At 33.3% G+C, this 16,050-nt stretch overlaps 1 protein-coding gene across 3 annotated transcripts; it reads left to right on the plus strand.

Moving 5' to 3' along the window:
• The first annotated feature begins 7,258 nt into the window (after nt 1-7,258).
• On the plus strand, nt 7,259-12,929 carry LOC127804638 (serine/arginine-rich SC35-like splicing factor SCL30A). 3 transcript variants are annotated; one of them, XM_052341530.1, is made up of 6 exons: nt 7,259-7,403; nt 9,213-9,387; nt 10,528-10,605; nt 11,669-11,833; nt 12,118-12,273; nt 12,416-12,929. In XM_052341530.1, exons 2-6 carry the CDS (start codon nt 9,242-9,244, stop codon nt 12,699-12,701), a joined length of 831 nt encoding a protein of 276 aa, XP_052197490.1. In that variant the 5' UTR covers nt 7,259-7,403; nt 9,213-9,241; the 3' UTR covers nt 12,702-12,929. The 3 variants fall into 3 exon arrangements, with proteins under 3 accessions (XP_052197490.1, XP_052197491.1, XP_052197492.1); XM_052341531.1 differs by having other exon boundaries at nt 12,121-12,273; XM_052341532.1 differs by lacking the exon at nt 7,259-7,403 and having other exon boundaries at nt 9,238-9,387; nt 10,528-10,723.
• The last annotated feature ends 3,121 nt before the right edge of the window (nt 12,930-16,050 follow it).

The following is a 16,050-nucleotide window of genomic DNA, read 5'->3' on the forward strand; positions in this document are numbered from 1 at the left end:
AAGATTGCAAGCCATTTGTCGACCGATACTTATGGATCTATCAACTGACATAATACTTGCACAAAGACATGTTGACAATTTCAAATGAATTGTCAACCGATATTTAAATTTTTACTAATCAGTAAATCGATGCTTTGCATCTATCAACCGTTTGTGTCGCAGGAACACTCAACGGCTAGTTTGTCCATTACTCTCAAGTGCTCAAACACCTAACGACTAGTTTGACCACTACTCTCAAGTGCTCTTTCTCCACTTACAACGATAAGATTTGTGAATGAGCTCTCAAGAAACTATAAATTCAAGTCAAAGAGAGATTTCAATATACCCAATTGATCAATCTACAAGCTCCCAAGTACTTACCCATTATTGTGCTTCATTGGTGTATTCAATCTTCTCATTTCAAGGTTTTGTATTCATCTTGTATAATTAGATTTCAAGCCTTGAATTTGTTTATGGTCATTTTGTAACTAAGAGTGTATACTCTTAAATATATTTCTCTTATATTTCAAATTGTGTTCCTGGCTCACATAGCTAGAAGACCTATTTGCGTTTAAGTAGAAGATTGTATTTTATCTAACTTTTCTAGAAGGCTTGCTTGATTAAACAAAAGAATTGTAATTTCCTATCTTGGTGCTAGAGGGCCTATCCGGTGTGATATGAGAGTTATAGTGATTTGCTTGAAAATCTTTAGTGATAAGTTAAGGTAGTGGATTAAACTCATTTAAATCGAACCACAATACATCGCTTTGCTTGTGTCACTCAATTATGCTTACTTTTCATTTTATAAATTATGATTTGCAATCTTTCAATCATCTTTAACTTGCATAAAAAATTTTATCCCTTTTAAGTAAGAAAATTTTCAAATTTTATATCAAAATTTTAAATAACCCGTTCACCTCCTTCTTAGGTATTTGTTGCCATATCTATTTGATTCTATCATAATGCACTTGGGGCTAACGAACATTTGGTTGGCGGTGTCTCAAAAAGCAACAATTTCCATAGAAAAAATGGAAACTTTCATAAAAAATAATGGCTATCAAACAACAAAAGTTAGAAAAAAAATGACTATTTACATGGAAAAAAGTGGTTATCATACACCAAAAGATTGAAAAGTATAACAATTTCTATTTTAAAAATTAAATCAATCAAACACGTTTAATTGACAATTTTCATGCAAATAATTTATAGACAATTCAATTACCAAAAACTTATTTTCTTTCCATAGAAGTTACATACTTGCAATCAAACGCATGTTATTATTATCACGTCATCAAGCAACGTCAAATTTGATAGATTGTAAGAGTGATTTAAAATTGATTATAAAATAAAAATTGAATATCTTTTTGTTGTAACATACCTTTTGTAAAGTTTCCTCCAAAGGGCCTTCGGGGAAGTTCACCTACAAAAGTGTGTTTGGTCCTAAGAGAATACTATCTCCTAGAAGAGTCTTTGGAGGTATCGTTCTCGAAGACTTGAACAGCCTATTGAAAACCCTTTGAGAACTAGCTTCTCCAAAAACCTAGATAGTCTTCCGACACTATAAGAAAACAGTTATTTTGAGACAAATTTTCGATTTTGAGATAGATTTGGGCTTTCAAGAAAATGGTCGTCACAAAATTTGAGACAGATTTTTCCCATCTCTAATTTGAGACGGATTTTAAGACAAAATTTGAGTCGAAATTTTTGTTGTCCCTAATTTGAGATGAATTTTTTCCATCTCTAATCTGAGATAGAATTTAAGACGGTTTTCGAGAATAATTTTTTTCGTCTCTAATTTGAGACGATTTTTTAAGACAGATTCTAATCCGTCTCAAATTTAAAATAAATTAAAAAAATAAAGAAATTTATTCCAAAATTTTATAATTAAACCTGATACACAATATACAAACTAAATAAGAAATCATGCATAAATATAAATTCATCACAATAAATCCATGCATAAAATATATAGTATTAATAATACACATTGTCCATAAATTATAGCTGTACAATCTAAAATATATTTATGCAAATAACAGATTCTCCTAATGATATGAAGGATTTAATGGCAACCACAATGAAAAAATGTTCCAGAGTCTATCTTCTACAGCTGACAAGCGCCGGTCTATGGGATCCACGGCTTCCCTAACAACTTGTCGAATCTAATCCATGAATGAGAACAACGACGATAATGGTGTGCGATGGTGACTGTACATGGTAGAAATGATCAACAAGCATGACATAAGTTTCTGACCTCATTTCATATACTTGACAATTTTTCTTCCACCTATAATCTCTAACCATAATGATGTCTTGTCAATAGCTGGCTAGCGTCACTACCTTTCGATGGGCCACTTGCCGATGCTTGTGATGATGTATCATGTTATCGCGTTTGAAAGTCAAACTGCTATAATCATGGATACATGGAATAATTTGCATTATCAATAGGCCAGCTAAGCATAATAAGATAGAACAATACACGAGTAATATATACTTACATAAGTATTCTCGGACCTCTCATCAACAGATAGTGAATTATCATTTCTTTTGTGCGTGGCGAGGAATAACTCAACCTGTGTGGGTGGGCAATCAAGCTGCATAGTCTGGAAGGGGGAAAAAAAAGATATTCATGCAACCATACTTATTTCTAAAAAATAATTAAGTAAAATAAAAATTAAAAAAATATTAAATTTTACCAATCTCCCTTTGTGCTTTGACACAGGTATGGAGCCACGCATGGCGGAGATGCTGATGCCTCCTCAAGACTTAGATGGATTGACTACTCAAATCAAATATTATGGTTTTTTATTTTTATAGGTTGAAGTGTTTTTACATATATTTCTTTTGAGGCGGCTTAAATACCCTTAATTATGTCTCATCTGATCATAATTGTGTTTTGTTTTTTGGGTGGATGATAAATCTATTAAAAAGTCAAAAGACAAATATCCGTAGAAAATTTAAACTCAACTCATATATCACCACATTCAAATTACATCACTAGAGCTGTCTTCTACTACATGCTCAGATCCCTAAATGATAACTTACATATTTCTTTTGAAAACAATAGCATAGATTTTGCAAGGTTCTTTCATACGTTCTATCAAATATTTGGCATGCAATAAGGAAGACACTTTATAATAAACATCCACACAAGGAGACAATACATGTACTTAGGAACAAAAACATTTATAGAGTTTCAATATGAGCAACTAAGCATGAAAGGCAATACATGTCACCTATGAACAATAAATAAATAAATAAATATAACTCGCCAGTCTACTCAAGCATAGATAACAAGACAAGTAAAATATTTGATTGATTTAGAAAAATACAAAAGGTATGAAAACAAAAAAAAAATGAATAATTTAATTACTAAAAAAAATGGAGAAATTATGAAAACAGAAAAATACTAGACCAGTCACAATCGTTGTTGTCGGTGGCCACCGCGACCACCGTCGGCCAAATATTTCGACGATCAAAGCCTACTATTAAAAACACCAAGTCAAGGGGATTGATATACACAAAAATGGGACAAACTTAATGGCTAGATTTTCATAGATATAATTTTTAACTTTCAGCTAAAACTAAGTAATGCACTGGCAGTCACCATTAGCCACCGTGGCCTGTGGTTTCTGATAATCGGGGGCATCCAATCGACACACTTACCCCTATCAACCAACATACCCAAAAACCAATAAGATTGAACGGTCGAATCCCCATAAATCTAATCTTAAATTTCTGGTCAAACTTAGCCTGCACGTATATGAGTATATATATCATAGATCTATGCTGAAATAACGCTCATGAAACCAAAAAACTTATATAACTCATTGTAGATTGGAGTGGATTTCACAGTAAAAATGCGATCAGATCTAAGATTGAACGGTCATATTTCACAAAAATGATGATTTATATAAGTGCGCTTAGAAGAGAAAGAATGAGAGAGATCGAGATAGAAAAAGAACCAGAAGAGGGGCGAGGGAGGGGGGAACAACCTGGGAACCCTAGTAAAGGCGACAAGTTGAGGCAATAACAACCAGAGGCGAAACTAGAAGTGGCAGCGACATACAAGTAAATGGAGCTAGAGTTGATAGCGCGTGGTGGAGGCAATAGGCTTAAGGCGTCGAAGACAGGAATAAGTATAAAAGAGAGATATGGAGAGGAGCTCAAGATAGTTAAGGATTTGGGGATTTGGTGGAGAGAAACAGGGAATTGGGGATTTGATATATTATTATTATTATTATTATTATTATTATTATTACTTTGATATTTTAATGTTAACTTGATTATCAATCAACTTTAAAATTATTCATAAATGAACAATGTTTGATATTAATGTTTATGTTATAATTATAATATTATTATTCCTTTGATATTCTAATGTTATAATACTATTATTAGTGTAGTTATTCTAATGTTTGTGCTTTATTGATATTTTAATGTTAACTTGAAAAAATCCTGTAATTTTTGTTTTTTATTAGGATTTTTTTTAATTATTCATTTTATTTATTTCTTACACCAACCTTATTTTCTATAAATGAACAATCTTTTATATTTTATTGGTTTTTGAAAACTATATTGTGTGAAAAAGTTATGTACAAATAAAAATATTTTTTTCACACTTGTAAAATATGGAGATTCAATATTAGACACTCAATTTTAGTTTTTTTTTTTATTTTGAAAAAAATGAATACGTTTAATATTGAATGATTTGTTGATAACAGAAAGAGTCAAACCTAATAATATAATGGATGAATGATCTTCTATAGTGACTCAATCGATCATTAAAAAGTTATTTAAGAGATTGGGTAGATCATTCATGATTAAAATAATTATAAAAAAATATGATGAATTAAATACTCAACGCAATTGAAGTGTGAAAGATAATAGTAATAATTTCAACTCATTTATATTAAAATAAACTTCTATTATATTTTTAAATTTCATGTCACCTTGACCATATGAATTTAAGTTAATTCATATATTTAGGATTAACCAAACACAATGCATTTATTGATGGTTAACCGTTGCACTAAAGAAAATAATTGACATTGTCCTTAAATTAATTAAGTACCAAATAATATGCTAAATTAATATAGTATTGAATGAATAAATGTTTCGTAAAAATAATATTAAATATATTATTAATCAAGGTCATGTTTTATGTATACTATATAGAGATTGATGTATACTATATATATAGAGAAATGTACATTCATATTTGATGTATTGTTATTCTTAATTCAAAAAATTATTATAAAATTGATGTTTCTATTTTAAGTGCTAATTAAGGAAAAATAAAAAAGCATATTTATGTTATGTATAAAAATACTACTAAACTATAAGGGAAAAATATCTACTACTTTAGATTTTAAAATAAATAATTAACTATAGCAGAACTCAAAGTATATTAAGTGAAAGGACATAAATGGCGTCTCTTAATGTCCTAATACACTATATACAATAGTTAATTAGTGTATTATTATTTAAATTATATTTTATTTTATAAATTTTTACATATTTAATTTACATTTATATATATTTAGAATTTAAATAAATACTCATGCAGACTTTAAAAAATTTATCATTAACCGCTAAATGTATGTTAGAAGTAGTTTTAAGTTTAAATTTTGTATAATGATAAATTTTAATTTTTTATGTAAAATATACAAATGATATTTTAAATAATTACTTTATTTATAGAGTTTTATAATATTAAAATATAGCATATGTTTTATATAAAAATATAAATAAACATAGATAGACATATGATACATTGATCATTATGGGAATAGTTTATATTTTGTACACATTTAAAAAATATTATCAATAGTTTATTATTATACATTTAATATATATTTTAATTTATATTTTTTTTATATATTTAGTATACATTTATATATATTTCATTTTATATTTTATGCACTTGAAATATATTAATTTATATATTTAGAATTTAAATAAATATATTTAGACTTTAATTGAAATAAATATATTTAATTTCTATATTTATAAATAAAAAAATTAGATTTTATAAATTAATATTTTCAATTCATCTAAAATTTGAGACAAAAAATTTAGATTTTTTGGGGACTAGCATCCTAAAGGCTTGGCCCATCACGATCTTCCCAGAGCCTAACCCAAGTACAAATGAACACCTCACCTCGTGTCACATGCTATTGTGCAATGTGCCATGCGTTTCAATCCTTCAAGGGTTTAAATATCTCTTGACCCCTCGTCTTTCGAATCCTTTCATCGTATTTGAAGATCTATCTTCGATTTTTCAGCACAAACTCTTATGAAGACTTTTCAATCTTAGGGAAACACTATCCACACTCATCTACATTACACTTGTATCCTTCAATAACGTGACCATGATTAACTTAAGTATTAAAAGACCTGCATAGAAGATATCTCTATATGTTTTCTAATTATCAATTGTCTTTCAAGTCAGAAGATCCAATCTTTTCCAAAAAATTTACTGAAAATATCATTTCACACAGCTCATTCCAAAGTCCTTCTTACACTTTTAAAATTTTATCTTTTTAGAGTCATCATTCCATAGACCCCATTTGGGGGATCTTTTTGAGCAAGTTTTTCACTTGTTCTATCAAATGTTGTCAAAGTAAATAAGTTTCAATTGTTATATTTCAACAACAACCCTTTTAATAATTTATTCTTCCTAATATTATAAGAAGAAGCATTAAAATAAACCTTGGTCTACATGCTTTGAGAATTTAATGCAATTATTATACTTCACATATTCTGGAGTAGATATCATAAAATCTCTTTTAATTGGACACTCATTAGCGATATTATTACTAGCTTTACTGAGATTACCCAAAGTAGCTTTAGTATTAGAAGGCTCGTTCAATATAAAAATCATAAAAAGAAGAATTCACACAGTCAACACATCTAAGGCCGTGTTTGGGATATATATATATATTATTAATAAAATGAATTATGAATGAACATAAAATAAAATAAAATGAAAGATTATAAAATTAGATGGAAGTAATAAACAAGATGAGTTTCCTTTCCATTCCATCTTAAAATTGGTAATGATGTTTATTAACAAAATTATCATCTTAGCTTTGGAAAACTATAATAAGGTTTTAATTTTATAGAAAATAAAAAAATTATTTTTATTAAGTGTGCAAATCTTCTTGCACAAGGATAGGAATATTACCGTTTCATTAACATCATTTAACGTTGCCCACTCCACTCCCACGAGCAATACGCGTGCTGCCTTCTAGCTATTTTATCTGTATTGTATATGTACACTTACGCATAAAACCGGTGTGCCCTAGCCCTAGGTATTTCCCAATCAGTCCACGGCGCCGTCGGAGCTGAAGAAGCGATTCAAGATTTTGCTCAGTCCTCGATCCGTTCTCACCTTCGGGTTCTTCATCCTCTTCTCTCCGGTGCTCCTTCTCTCGAATGCTCGATCTGTTTGCTTCTTATTTCAATACATGCGCGATTCATCGATTTGAAGTTCATCTGTTTGTTGATTTTGTATTTTTAATTTCTTGTTTTTTGGGGATGATGATCCGGTGGGAAAGGGTTAGATGTTCGTGTACTGTGGTCTGTCTGCTCTTTTGTCGAACATATGATGAATTAATCGATTCGGTGCTCTTTTATTTCTCGGCTCTAGGGTTTGCTAGCTAAACTGTAAATTGGCTGTTATTATCAAGGCTTCTGCTTGTGTATGTGCTATCTTTGTTTGAGTTGACGGTACACGTTTAATTTCTAGGGTTCGCATAGAGTAGAATCCTGTTTTTATAATGTGTTCTATGGCAGCTTCTACGTCTTCGTAGTTCAAATTACTTTTACTTGTAGGTGTGTATAAGCAGCACAGTATTTATATAGCATTACTTGGAAAGATGAGTTTTTCAGTGTCTATTGGGGAGACCAAACACATCAGAATCAGATTTCTCTGCTCGCTACATTTTTTTTTCTTGAATGGGTATACTTACCAGAAGTCTCCATCATCTGTGTCTTGGAATCTTGCATCCATTTATTTTTTTTATTACTAGAAATAATATCATCCTGATTTTAGTTAAGTGGATTTGTTGATATAGGATTGCGTCAAGTGGGTAGAGAATGTCAAGATTGTACAATGTTCTAATCTTATATTTGGAGAGAGAGGTCTTTTTTAACTAATGGAATATCAAGGATAGCATTATAGACAAATGAATAGTTCAATTGAATTTGGAAAAAAAAGTATATTTCTATTTTTTTGACCTTAATGTGTATTTACTAAAATCTGTTCTTGTCCTGTTCCACTATAGTGTGCCCTCTTATCTATTCTATCAAAACTAGGTTGTAAATCTATATTTTTACAACATATTGTCTTCTTTACATTGTTCTGTCATTCCAGTCGAGTATAGACTTGGGTGGAATGAATTCATTGTTAAATTCAAGTCTGCAAGTGCTAGTTCTACTAGGTTGCATGTATGAAACACATGGTTCTGCAATTTTCTTTTTGACTAGATGTAAAATGGATTTTCTTTTACATTGTTAGTGGATAGTTAAGATGACACATTTTTTAGAACATATTGTAGGTTTGAACATTCATTTTTTACAATTAGGAAATGTAATTGGCTTGCAATGTTCATTTATAAGTGTTGGGCAATGCCTAGCTCATATTTGAGCTAATATTGCTGTATGTATTAAGATGGCTCGTGAGTCCATCCATCCATCCATCTTTCCAGGCAGACCTCTAACAGAGTAGCCTATCCTAATCTCCAAGACCCTGGCACTTGTAGTGGGTCTTCTCGACTGTGCATGAGATGAGACATGAATTTTGTTGATGTGTATGTTTGAGAATAGTTGATGATTGAAATAATTTGATCATGTTGGTAAGCTTTTGGGTCTAATGGTTGTTATGCTAGTGAATTGACCTTCTGCCATGCTCCTTTATTGTATATTACTTATCAACTATTTTTGCTGATATTTTTAATTATGTTTTAGTAATTCTACTTTTTCATCTAGTTATGCCATTGGTTTCAATGTGGACTTCTAGCTTATGCAAATATATTGGCTTCGGGTGTTTTACTTGTTAGAGAATTGTATTCATTTGATCTTTTTATTTCAATGTCTTTTAACAATGTCATTTTCAATATTTGTTGCCTATTTCTTTTGCATCTCCCTCTTAAATGTGTTTTATTTTTTCTTAGGGGATGTTGTTTTATCTTTTTTTTGAATGATCTTATTTCTTTTGTGTGTCTTAGGTTTTAGAGATTGAGAATTGTGTGTGCAAATGAGGGGACGGAGCTATAGCCCTTCACCTCCAAGGGGCTATGGTAGGAGAGGAAGGAGCCCTAGCCCAAGGGGTCGCTATGGTGGTCGTGGTGGTAGAGATCTTCCAACTAGTCTTTTAGTTCGCAACCTTCGCCATGATTGTAGGTATGTACTTTAAATTCATTGTTATTTGTTATTATACTGAAACAATGTAGTGTTATGTCATCACTATGTTTATTTCTAGTTTTTTCTGTAGTTATTAAACCTCTTATATAATGTCGTGTCATTAGTATTCTTATCTTTATTTGGTTTTTGTATAGTTATTAAAACTTTAATATTTTAAAGTTTTTTATGTTGACATGAAATATGTAAAAGAGAGTGTTTTTATCATCTGTGGTGCTTGAAATTTTTTATGAGGGCCCTTATCTCAATCAATGCCCCATAACCTGTAGGTGTGCAGTAATTGTTGTTTTCAATCAAATTTGGTCCAAGGTGTGAGTTGCAACATAATCAAATTTATGTAGGTGCTTCTAAATATAATCTATGTACTTGTTCCCTTTTTATTTTATTAAATCAGTTATAAATTTGATGGTGCATCCATGAGCTTTGTGTCAGAGCACCTGTACAAACTACAAACATTTAACGTGATCGATTTACTTGAGTGCATTTATTAACTTTTTTGTTGAATTAAATTAATGCATACAAACAAGTGGGTCTTCATGTACCAATAAGCATGAAAATTGATATATATATATTTTTTGTTTGCTTGATGAAGAAGATTGAAAAGTACAACATGACTTGGTTATATTTTGTGTACTCCTATATCCTCTTTGATAATATGAGGCCTTTTTGTTATCTTATTCTTATTCGATTCCCTTGCAGTTATATCAAAATTTCTCATATCCATATGAATTTGATTATGTTGCTGTTTTCATTATATTATAAAACAGAAGTTGGACAATTTTCCATGTCTGTCTCATGTGTTGTTTTAAGTCTTACACCATCCAAAAAAGTTGAGTAATGTATCCAATTTCATATGTTATTACATTAGTGAGGTTGCTCTACTATGACCTAGTCCTATTTGGTTTGAGGTAAGGCTTATCAAGCCCTACCATAGCCTCCATGGCTGGAATTCAGTCCACCATGCTGCTTTTTTATGATTTGTCATCCATATTAGATGTCTGTGTCTAGGACTTCCTGGTCATGCATGGTACTAAGTTTTCTCATTAGACTGTGTTTTTATTTTAGCTCTTAACTTCAGTTCCTTTTGATATCCATTTATCTGTTGTTTATGCTTTTATGTAGGCCGGAAGACCTCCGAAGGCCATTCGGGCAATTTGGTCCTCTTAAGGACATTTACCTTCCTCGAGATTATTATACAGGGTGAGCTTGTGAGATTGAGTAAGAGATTTCCTTATTTCATTAAAAATATTAACTCAATTTATCTATTAAGTGGGGATCCAACATCTTCGAGTTACCTTCCTCGAGATTATTATACAGGGTGAGCTTGTGAGATTGAGTAAGAGATTTCCTTATTTCATTAAAAATATTAACTCAATTTATCTATTAAGTGGGGATCCAACATCTTCGAGCAAAATTTTCTTAATGATTATTCCCTGTTCTTCTCTTCTCTTATTTCAAATTGTATTGCTTTGTACTATGTTTAAAATTTACTTGGCTGTTGATTTTTTATTCATGTTTTACTCTTTTTATTATTTGAACTTGCTTTGCTTTATTAAATTTTTTGAGATTTAACAGTGAAATAAAAGTTTTGAAGACATCAATCAAGTAGTAAGAGTTCTGTTGAGAGATTGAAGTAATAAGGGATCTGTTGACATCAGTCAGTAAGATGATGTTATTGGTAGTGAAGATTGGAAGGAAATTGGGTTTCCATACATTTTGAAGATTTCAAGGTTTCAAGTTTGAAGAATTTCAAGTCATCTTAAAACTGACACTGTTCAAGGTCAGCAGCCAAGTGCTTGCTCTATGCTTATCATGACCTTTAATGTTAATGGGGATCATTAAGTTCCATTACTGAATTTTTTCATTTTCCTTTTTGTTTTGATGAAAAGTAAATTTCTGCAATAGTATTGGCATATTTTGATCCTGAGGGGCCCATCTGGAAGTCTCTTAAAAGAATTGCTTGTCTTTAGCAATTGTTCAAAAGGAAACCAACCCCTACCTTGGTTTTGAATCCCCTGGATAACTCTTTTTCACTGGGGAAGTTGAACTTCCACAAATGCAAGGTACCAAGAATGTTATGTACTCCAATCCAGTTACAGTGCCATTTGTAACTGGTTTTGTTCTGTTTCTTAGACAGCTCCTGGAGGTTTATGCCTTAGATAATGTTTTCTTATCATTTTTAAGCCTCTGCGTGTATACATATATTTTGACATTCATCCTTTCTTCATCTCTCTGTAATGGTTATTGTTTTCCTGTTTTTCAGGGAGCCTCGGGGCTTTGGTTTTGTTCAATATGTTGATCCTAATGATGCTACTGAAGCAAAGTATCATATGGACGGTCAGATTCTTCTTGGCCGCCAGTTGACTGTTGTGTTTGCGGAGGAAAACAGGAAAAAGCCAGCTGATATGAGGGCAAGGGAGCGACCTAGGTTGGTTTTCTCCACCCTCCTCTCTCTGACTTTGTTTTCTTGCTTTTAACATGTTAGGAGGTTCTAACTATCAGATCACATTTATCGGGATTCACATGTGAGGCATTGCAGCACATTTGATGGATGAATGTCTCGTGAGCCAAAAAAAATAAAATAAAAAAGTTCCCAAGGGCAGGAGCAGTTGAAACCTGTTTTCATTTTCCTATTAGTGCTGCCAGGGTGTTTTTGTTCTGTACGTCACTTGTGATCAATGTTCTGGGAAATTTACATGTTTCATATAACAGCAGCAGCAGCAGGGGTGGTAGATATTATGACAGAAGACATTCTCCCCCTCGGTATTCACGCTCACCTCGCTATTCCCGGTCTCCTCCTCCACGCTATGCAAGATCACGCTCCAGAAGCCATGAATACTATTCTCCTAAGAGAAGGCAAAACTCAAGGTATGTGGTGCAATGATTTCCCATTTAATTTGTCCTTTACAATTTGGATTTCTGTCCTGGAAGCTACTTTTTTCCATGATGCAGTAATTATCGGTTGGAATTTGCTAACACTCTGTTTTGAGTATTTGTTATGATGAGGCAGGTCTCTTACACCTCAGGAGAGAAGGTATGGTCGAGAGAGATCATACTCACGATCACCTGCTGCTTATAATGGCTCTAGGAGCCGTAGTCAGAGTCCCATTAGAGAGCCTGCTCCACCATACAATGGTTCAAGGAGTCCAATCCGGGAGCGGTCTCTAGTCAGGGGCCGAAGCAGCAGGTCCCCCCCAGTCAGGGGTCGAAGCAGCAGGAGTCCCAGTAGGAGTAGAAGCCCGAATCCTGCAGGTTACCCAAGGGAGCGAGAAAGGGATGAATCTCCCAGTCAATGAGGTCTGCTGAATGAAACGACAATTTGGCGTCGTTTTTGTCAAATACCTGACTCAGTTGCTTATAGCGTATGGATTGGTTAGGGCTAGATGCCAGTCCTATTGAGATCATCTACCATGTGATGTGAACCTTTGTTGTTTTGACTTGGCTTTTCTGGTTGGAACATTCTCATGCTAGCTGGTGTTTGCTTGCGGAAGACATTATAGAAAGTTTGCTTTGATTCTCTGTGACCTGGAGCTTAACGTTCGCCTTTGATTCTCAAATGCTTGGAGCTTAAAATTCTCTGGTTCTTGCGCTTAATTTTAAGGTTTGCTTTATAGAACGTTTGTTTGGTAGTGGTGCGTAGAGAATTGGAGAGAGCGTGAGGGGTTTGGTAAAATTAAGTTTATTTCAAGTTAGATGTTATGAGTTTTAATATTGTTGATTGAGTCACTTTCTTGAACTTTAAAAATTCACTTTATTCGTTGTTAGCAAGCTTCTTCGTGATTCAGCACACTTTTAATGTTGAGGGTGTTAAAATCTTATTTACCGTCGACCTTAGGCTCAAATAAAAAGAAGAGTTGACATTTGACAATTATCACAAAACTGGTTTCCGGTTTCTGGCTTCTGGCTTCATCAAACATTATGAATTCACTTGATAAATTAGAAATTGATAAGACTAGATAGGTTGGAGTGGTCATCATTAGAAAGCTTCTCCCATCGAAGAAGAAGATTGAAAAGAAATAAAAAAATTGCAATAATTGCGTAGGAATCATTCTATTTCTAACACACGGGACATTGACTTTTCAGGCCCCTCCTTACAAACCGATGCAATGCCAAAAGGCACACCTTGGAGCGAGAAATCAGAGCGCCTTTCTATTTCTTTTTCTTTTTTGTTTTTTTTTTCCTTTTTGTCTTCCATCCCTTTGTTCTTCCTAATTTTTTTAATATTTTGTTGACAATTTTTACATAAACTAAACAGACCAGAAGTCTGCTCCCAGTCTTCACTCAAAACAGACAACCCATGAGACAAATATGGGGAAGGCGAAGAAGCTGCCATTGAATAGGTCTCTGCAGCTTCTTCTGTAGCTTGTTTGTCCATTTGTTTATTTATATGAATAAGATATAAAATATTCTCATAATGCCTAATTATATGCAATGTTCGTTGTTTATCATGATGCATTTGTTTGAGGTCAGATGGTGGGGTATGTTATGATGAAGAGTTTTTGTGGAGTCTGCAGTTTCTTGTCGTGCAGTTCAGCTCCCCACATAGGCAAGTGGGAGTGAGGTCGTTCAGTTTTGTCTTTGGAGGGTTTTGCTGTCTCTTAAGATTATTCACTGGATTCTGTGTTGTGGGTTTGGCATTGTTTCGTCTCTGAGGCTTAAAAGCTGAGGGTTTTCTCAAATATTTGCAGTTTCCTTTGAAGGTTAGGTTCCTGCGCTTGTGCAGCCTACCCTGCGCTTGCGCTTGAAGGTTAGGTTATATTTGTTGTTTGTAAGTACTGACCCCTAGTTGTTGTTGCTTCGCTTGGGTTGGCTACTGCTAGTTTGTTATATCCTCATCTCTGTTTTGTTGCAATTTGACTGAGAATTCTGTAATTACTGAATAGGAAGAAGAATCTGTGTTGTTGTGAGGCGAGGGGTTCCCATTTTTTGTGAGGCGAGGGCCTCTGGTGAGGCATCAAGCGATACAAGTAGAACCTCTTGGAGTATGTTGTTACTCATTTCTCTTTTTCACTCTCAAACAATTGTGTATTTTCTAAGAGAGGATTTGTATGGTTCGGGTTGTCCAAAACCACCAAAAATGAGAGATTACACATCCTTTTATAGGCAACACTTTAATAGAAAATAAATACAAGGTATTAAAGATTTTTAGAAGGTAGCACATCCTTTGAGAGGAGTCTTCCCTCGAGAAAACAACATTTTTGGGAGAGGTCGTTCGTTCTCCCAATTCACCTATATCTTGTTTCCTATGCAAGTTTAATTTCCATCATTTTTTTCCCTTAAACTTGCATCTTCAATATCTCGAGACTTGCTTTGATCAATCACTCCGAGCTTGTTTGGAGATGTCTGAATGTTTGGAGTTTTAATGACTTCGTTAACATATTCGTTACTTGTTGAGTAATATTCACATGTATTAACTCGATATTTTTTTACTTAATATGTTCTTGGATATAGTGAAATTAAGTGTCAATATGGTTCGACATTTTATGATGAACTGAATTTTTTACTAATGTAATGATCGACTTATTGTTTATATACAATTTCGGTTTGCTCCAATTTCAACTCTTTTAGCAATTTTTGTAACTAAACTGCATGACAAGTACATAATGCAGCTGTGATTTACTTAGTCTCGCATATTGATAGTGCGACTACAGATTGCTTCTTTGACGATTACGTAAATACAATTTTTTCAAAATAAAACATATACTCATTGTATTTTTTGGATCATCGAGGCTTCCAACTCAATTACGGTCACTGTAACTCTAAGTTTGATAATTATCACAAAACTTTTTTCATCAAACAATTATGAATTCACTTGATTGATTAGAAATTGATAAACTAGATAGGTTGGTGTTGTCATCATCAGAAAGCCTCCCCCATCGATGAGAGAAAAGAAATGGAAAAATTGCAATAATTGCGGAATTCGCGTAGGAATCATTCTAGCACACGGCCACGACTTTTCAGGTGCCCCCTTACAAATCAATGCAATGCCAAAAGGCACACTTTGGAGTGAAAAATCAAGAGCCTCTTTCTTGTTTTTTCCTTTTGTCTTCCATCCCTTTGTTTTTTCTTTTTAATATTTTGTTGAAAATTTTTACATAAACTGAACATCCCAGAGGTCTGCTCCCAGTCTTCACTCAAAGCAGACAACCCACGAGACGAATCTGGGGAAGGCGAAGAAGCTGCCATTGAATAGGTCTCTGCAGCTTCTTCTGTAGCTTGTTTGTCCATTTGTTTATTTATATGAATAAGATATAAAATATTCTCATAATGCCTAATGATATGCAATGTTTGTTGTCCATCATGCATTTGTTTATAAGGTGAGATGGTGGGGCAAGGTATGGTCAATAATTCTATATTAAATGAAGAGTTTTTATGGAGTCTGTACAATTTCTTGTCGTGCAGTTCAGCTCCCCACATAGGCAGGTGGGAGTGAGGTTTTTCAGTTTTCTTGGGAGGGTTTTTCAGCTTCACTGGGTTCTGTGTTGTGGGTTCTGCGAGTGTTCAACTTCCGTCGCGGCAGCTTGCAGCTGCGGATTCCGTCAAGGACGGCGGACGTTCGACGGCAGCTTCCTCGATCGGCGATGCTTCAGATTCTTCGTCCGGCGACTTATTCGGCTCTTCCGACGCCTGCAGACCGACTGTTTG

The sequence above is a fragment of the Diospyros lotus genome, chromosome 6 (genome assembly GCF_014633365.1).
Source record: "Diospyros lotus cultivar Yz01 chromosome 6, ASM1463336v1, whole genome shotgun sequence".
Lineage (NCBI taxonomy): Eukaryota > Viridiplantae > Streptophyta > Magnoliopsida > Ericales > Ebenaceae > Diospyros > Diospyros lotus.

Bases quoted from the DNA above. Each gene is read 5' to 3' on its own strand.
- LOC127804638 (XM_052341530.1), top strand. From the start codon at position 9,242: ATGAGGGGACGGAGCTATAGCCCTTCACCTCCAAGGGGCTATGGTAGG. The intron at 10,606-11,668 runs GTGAGCTTGTGA...CCTGTTTTTCAG, and splicing joins CCTCGAGATTATTATACAGG to GGAGCCTCGGGGCTTTGGTT. The intron at 12,274-12,415 runs GTATGTGGTGCA...ATGATGAGGCAG, and splicing joins AAGAGAAGGCAAAACTCAAG to GTCTCTTACACCTCAGGAGA.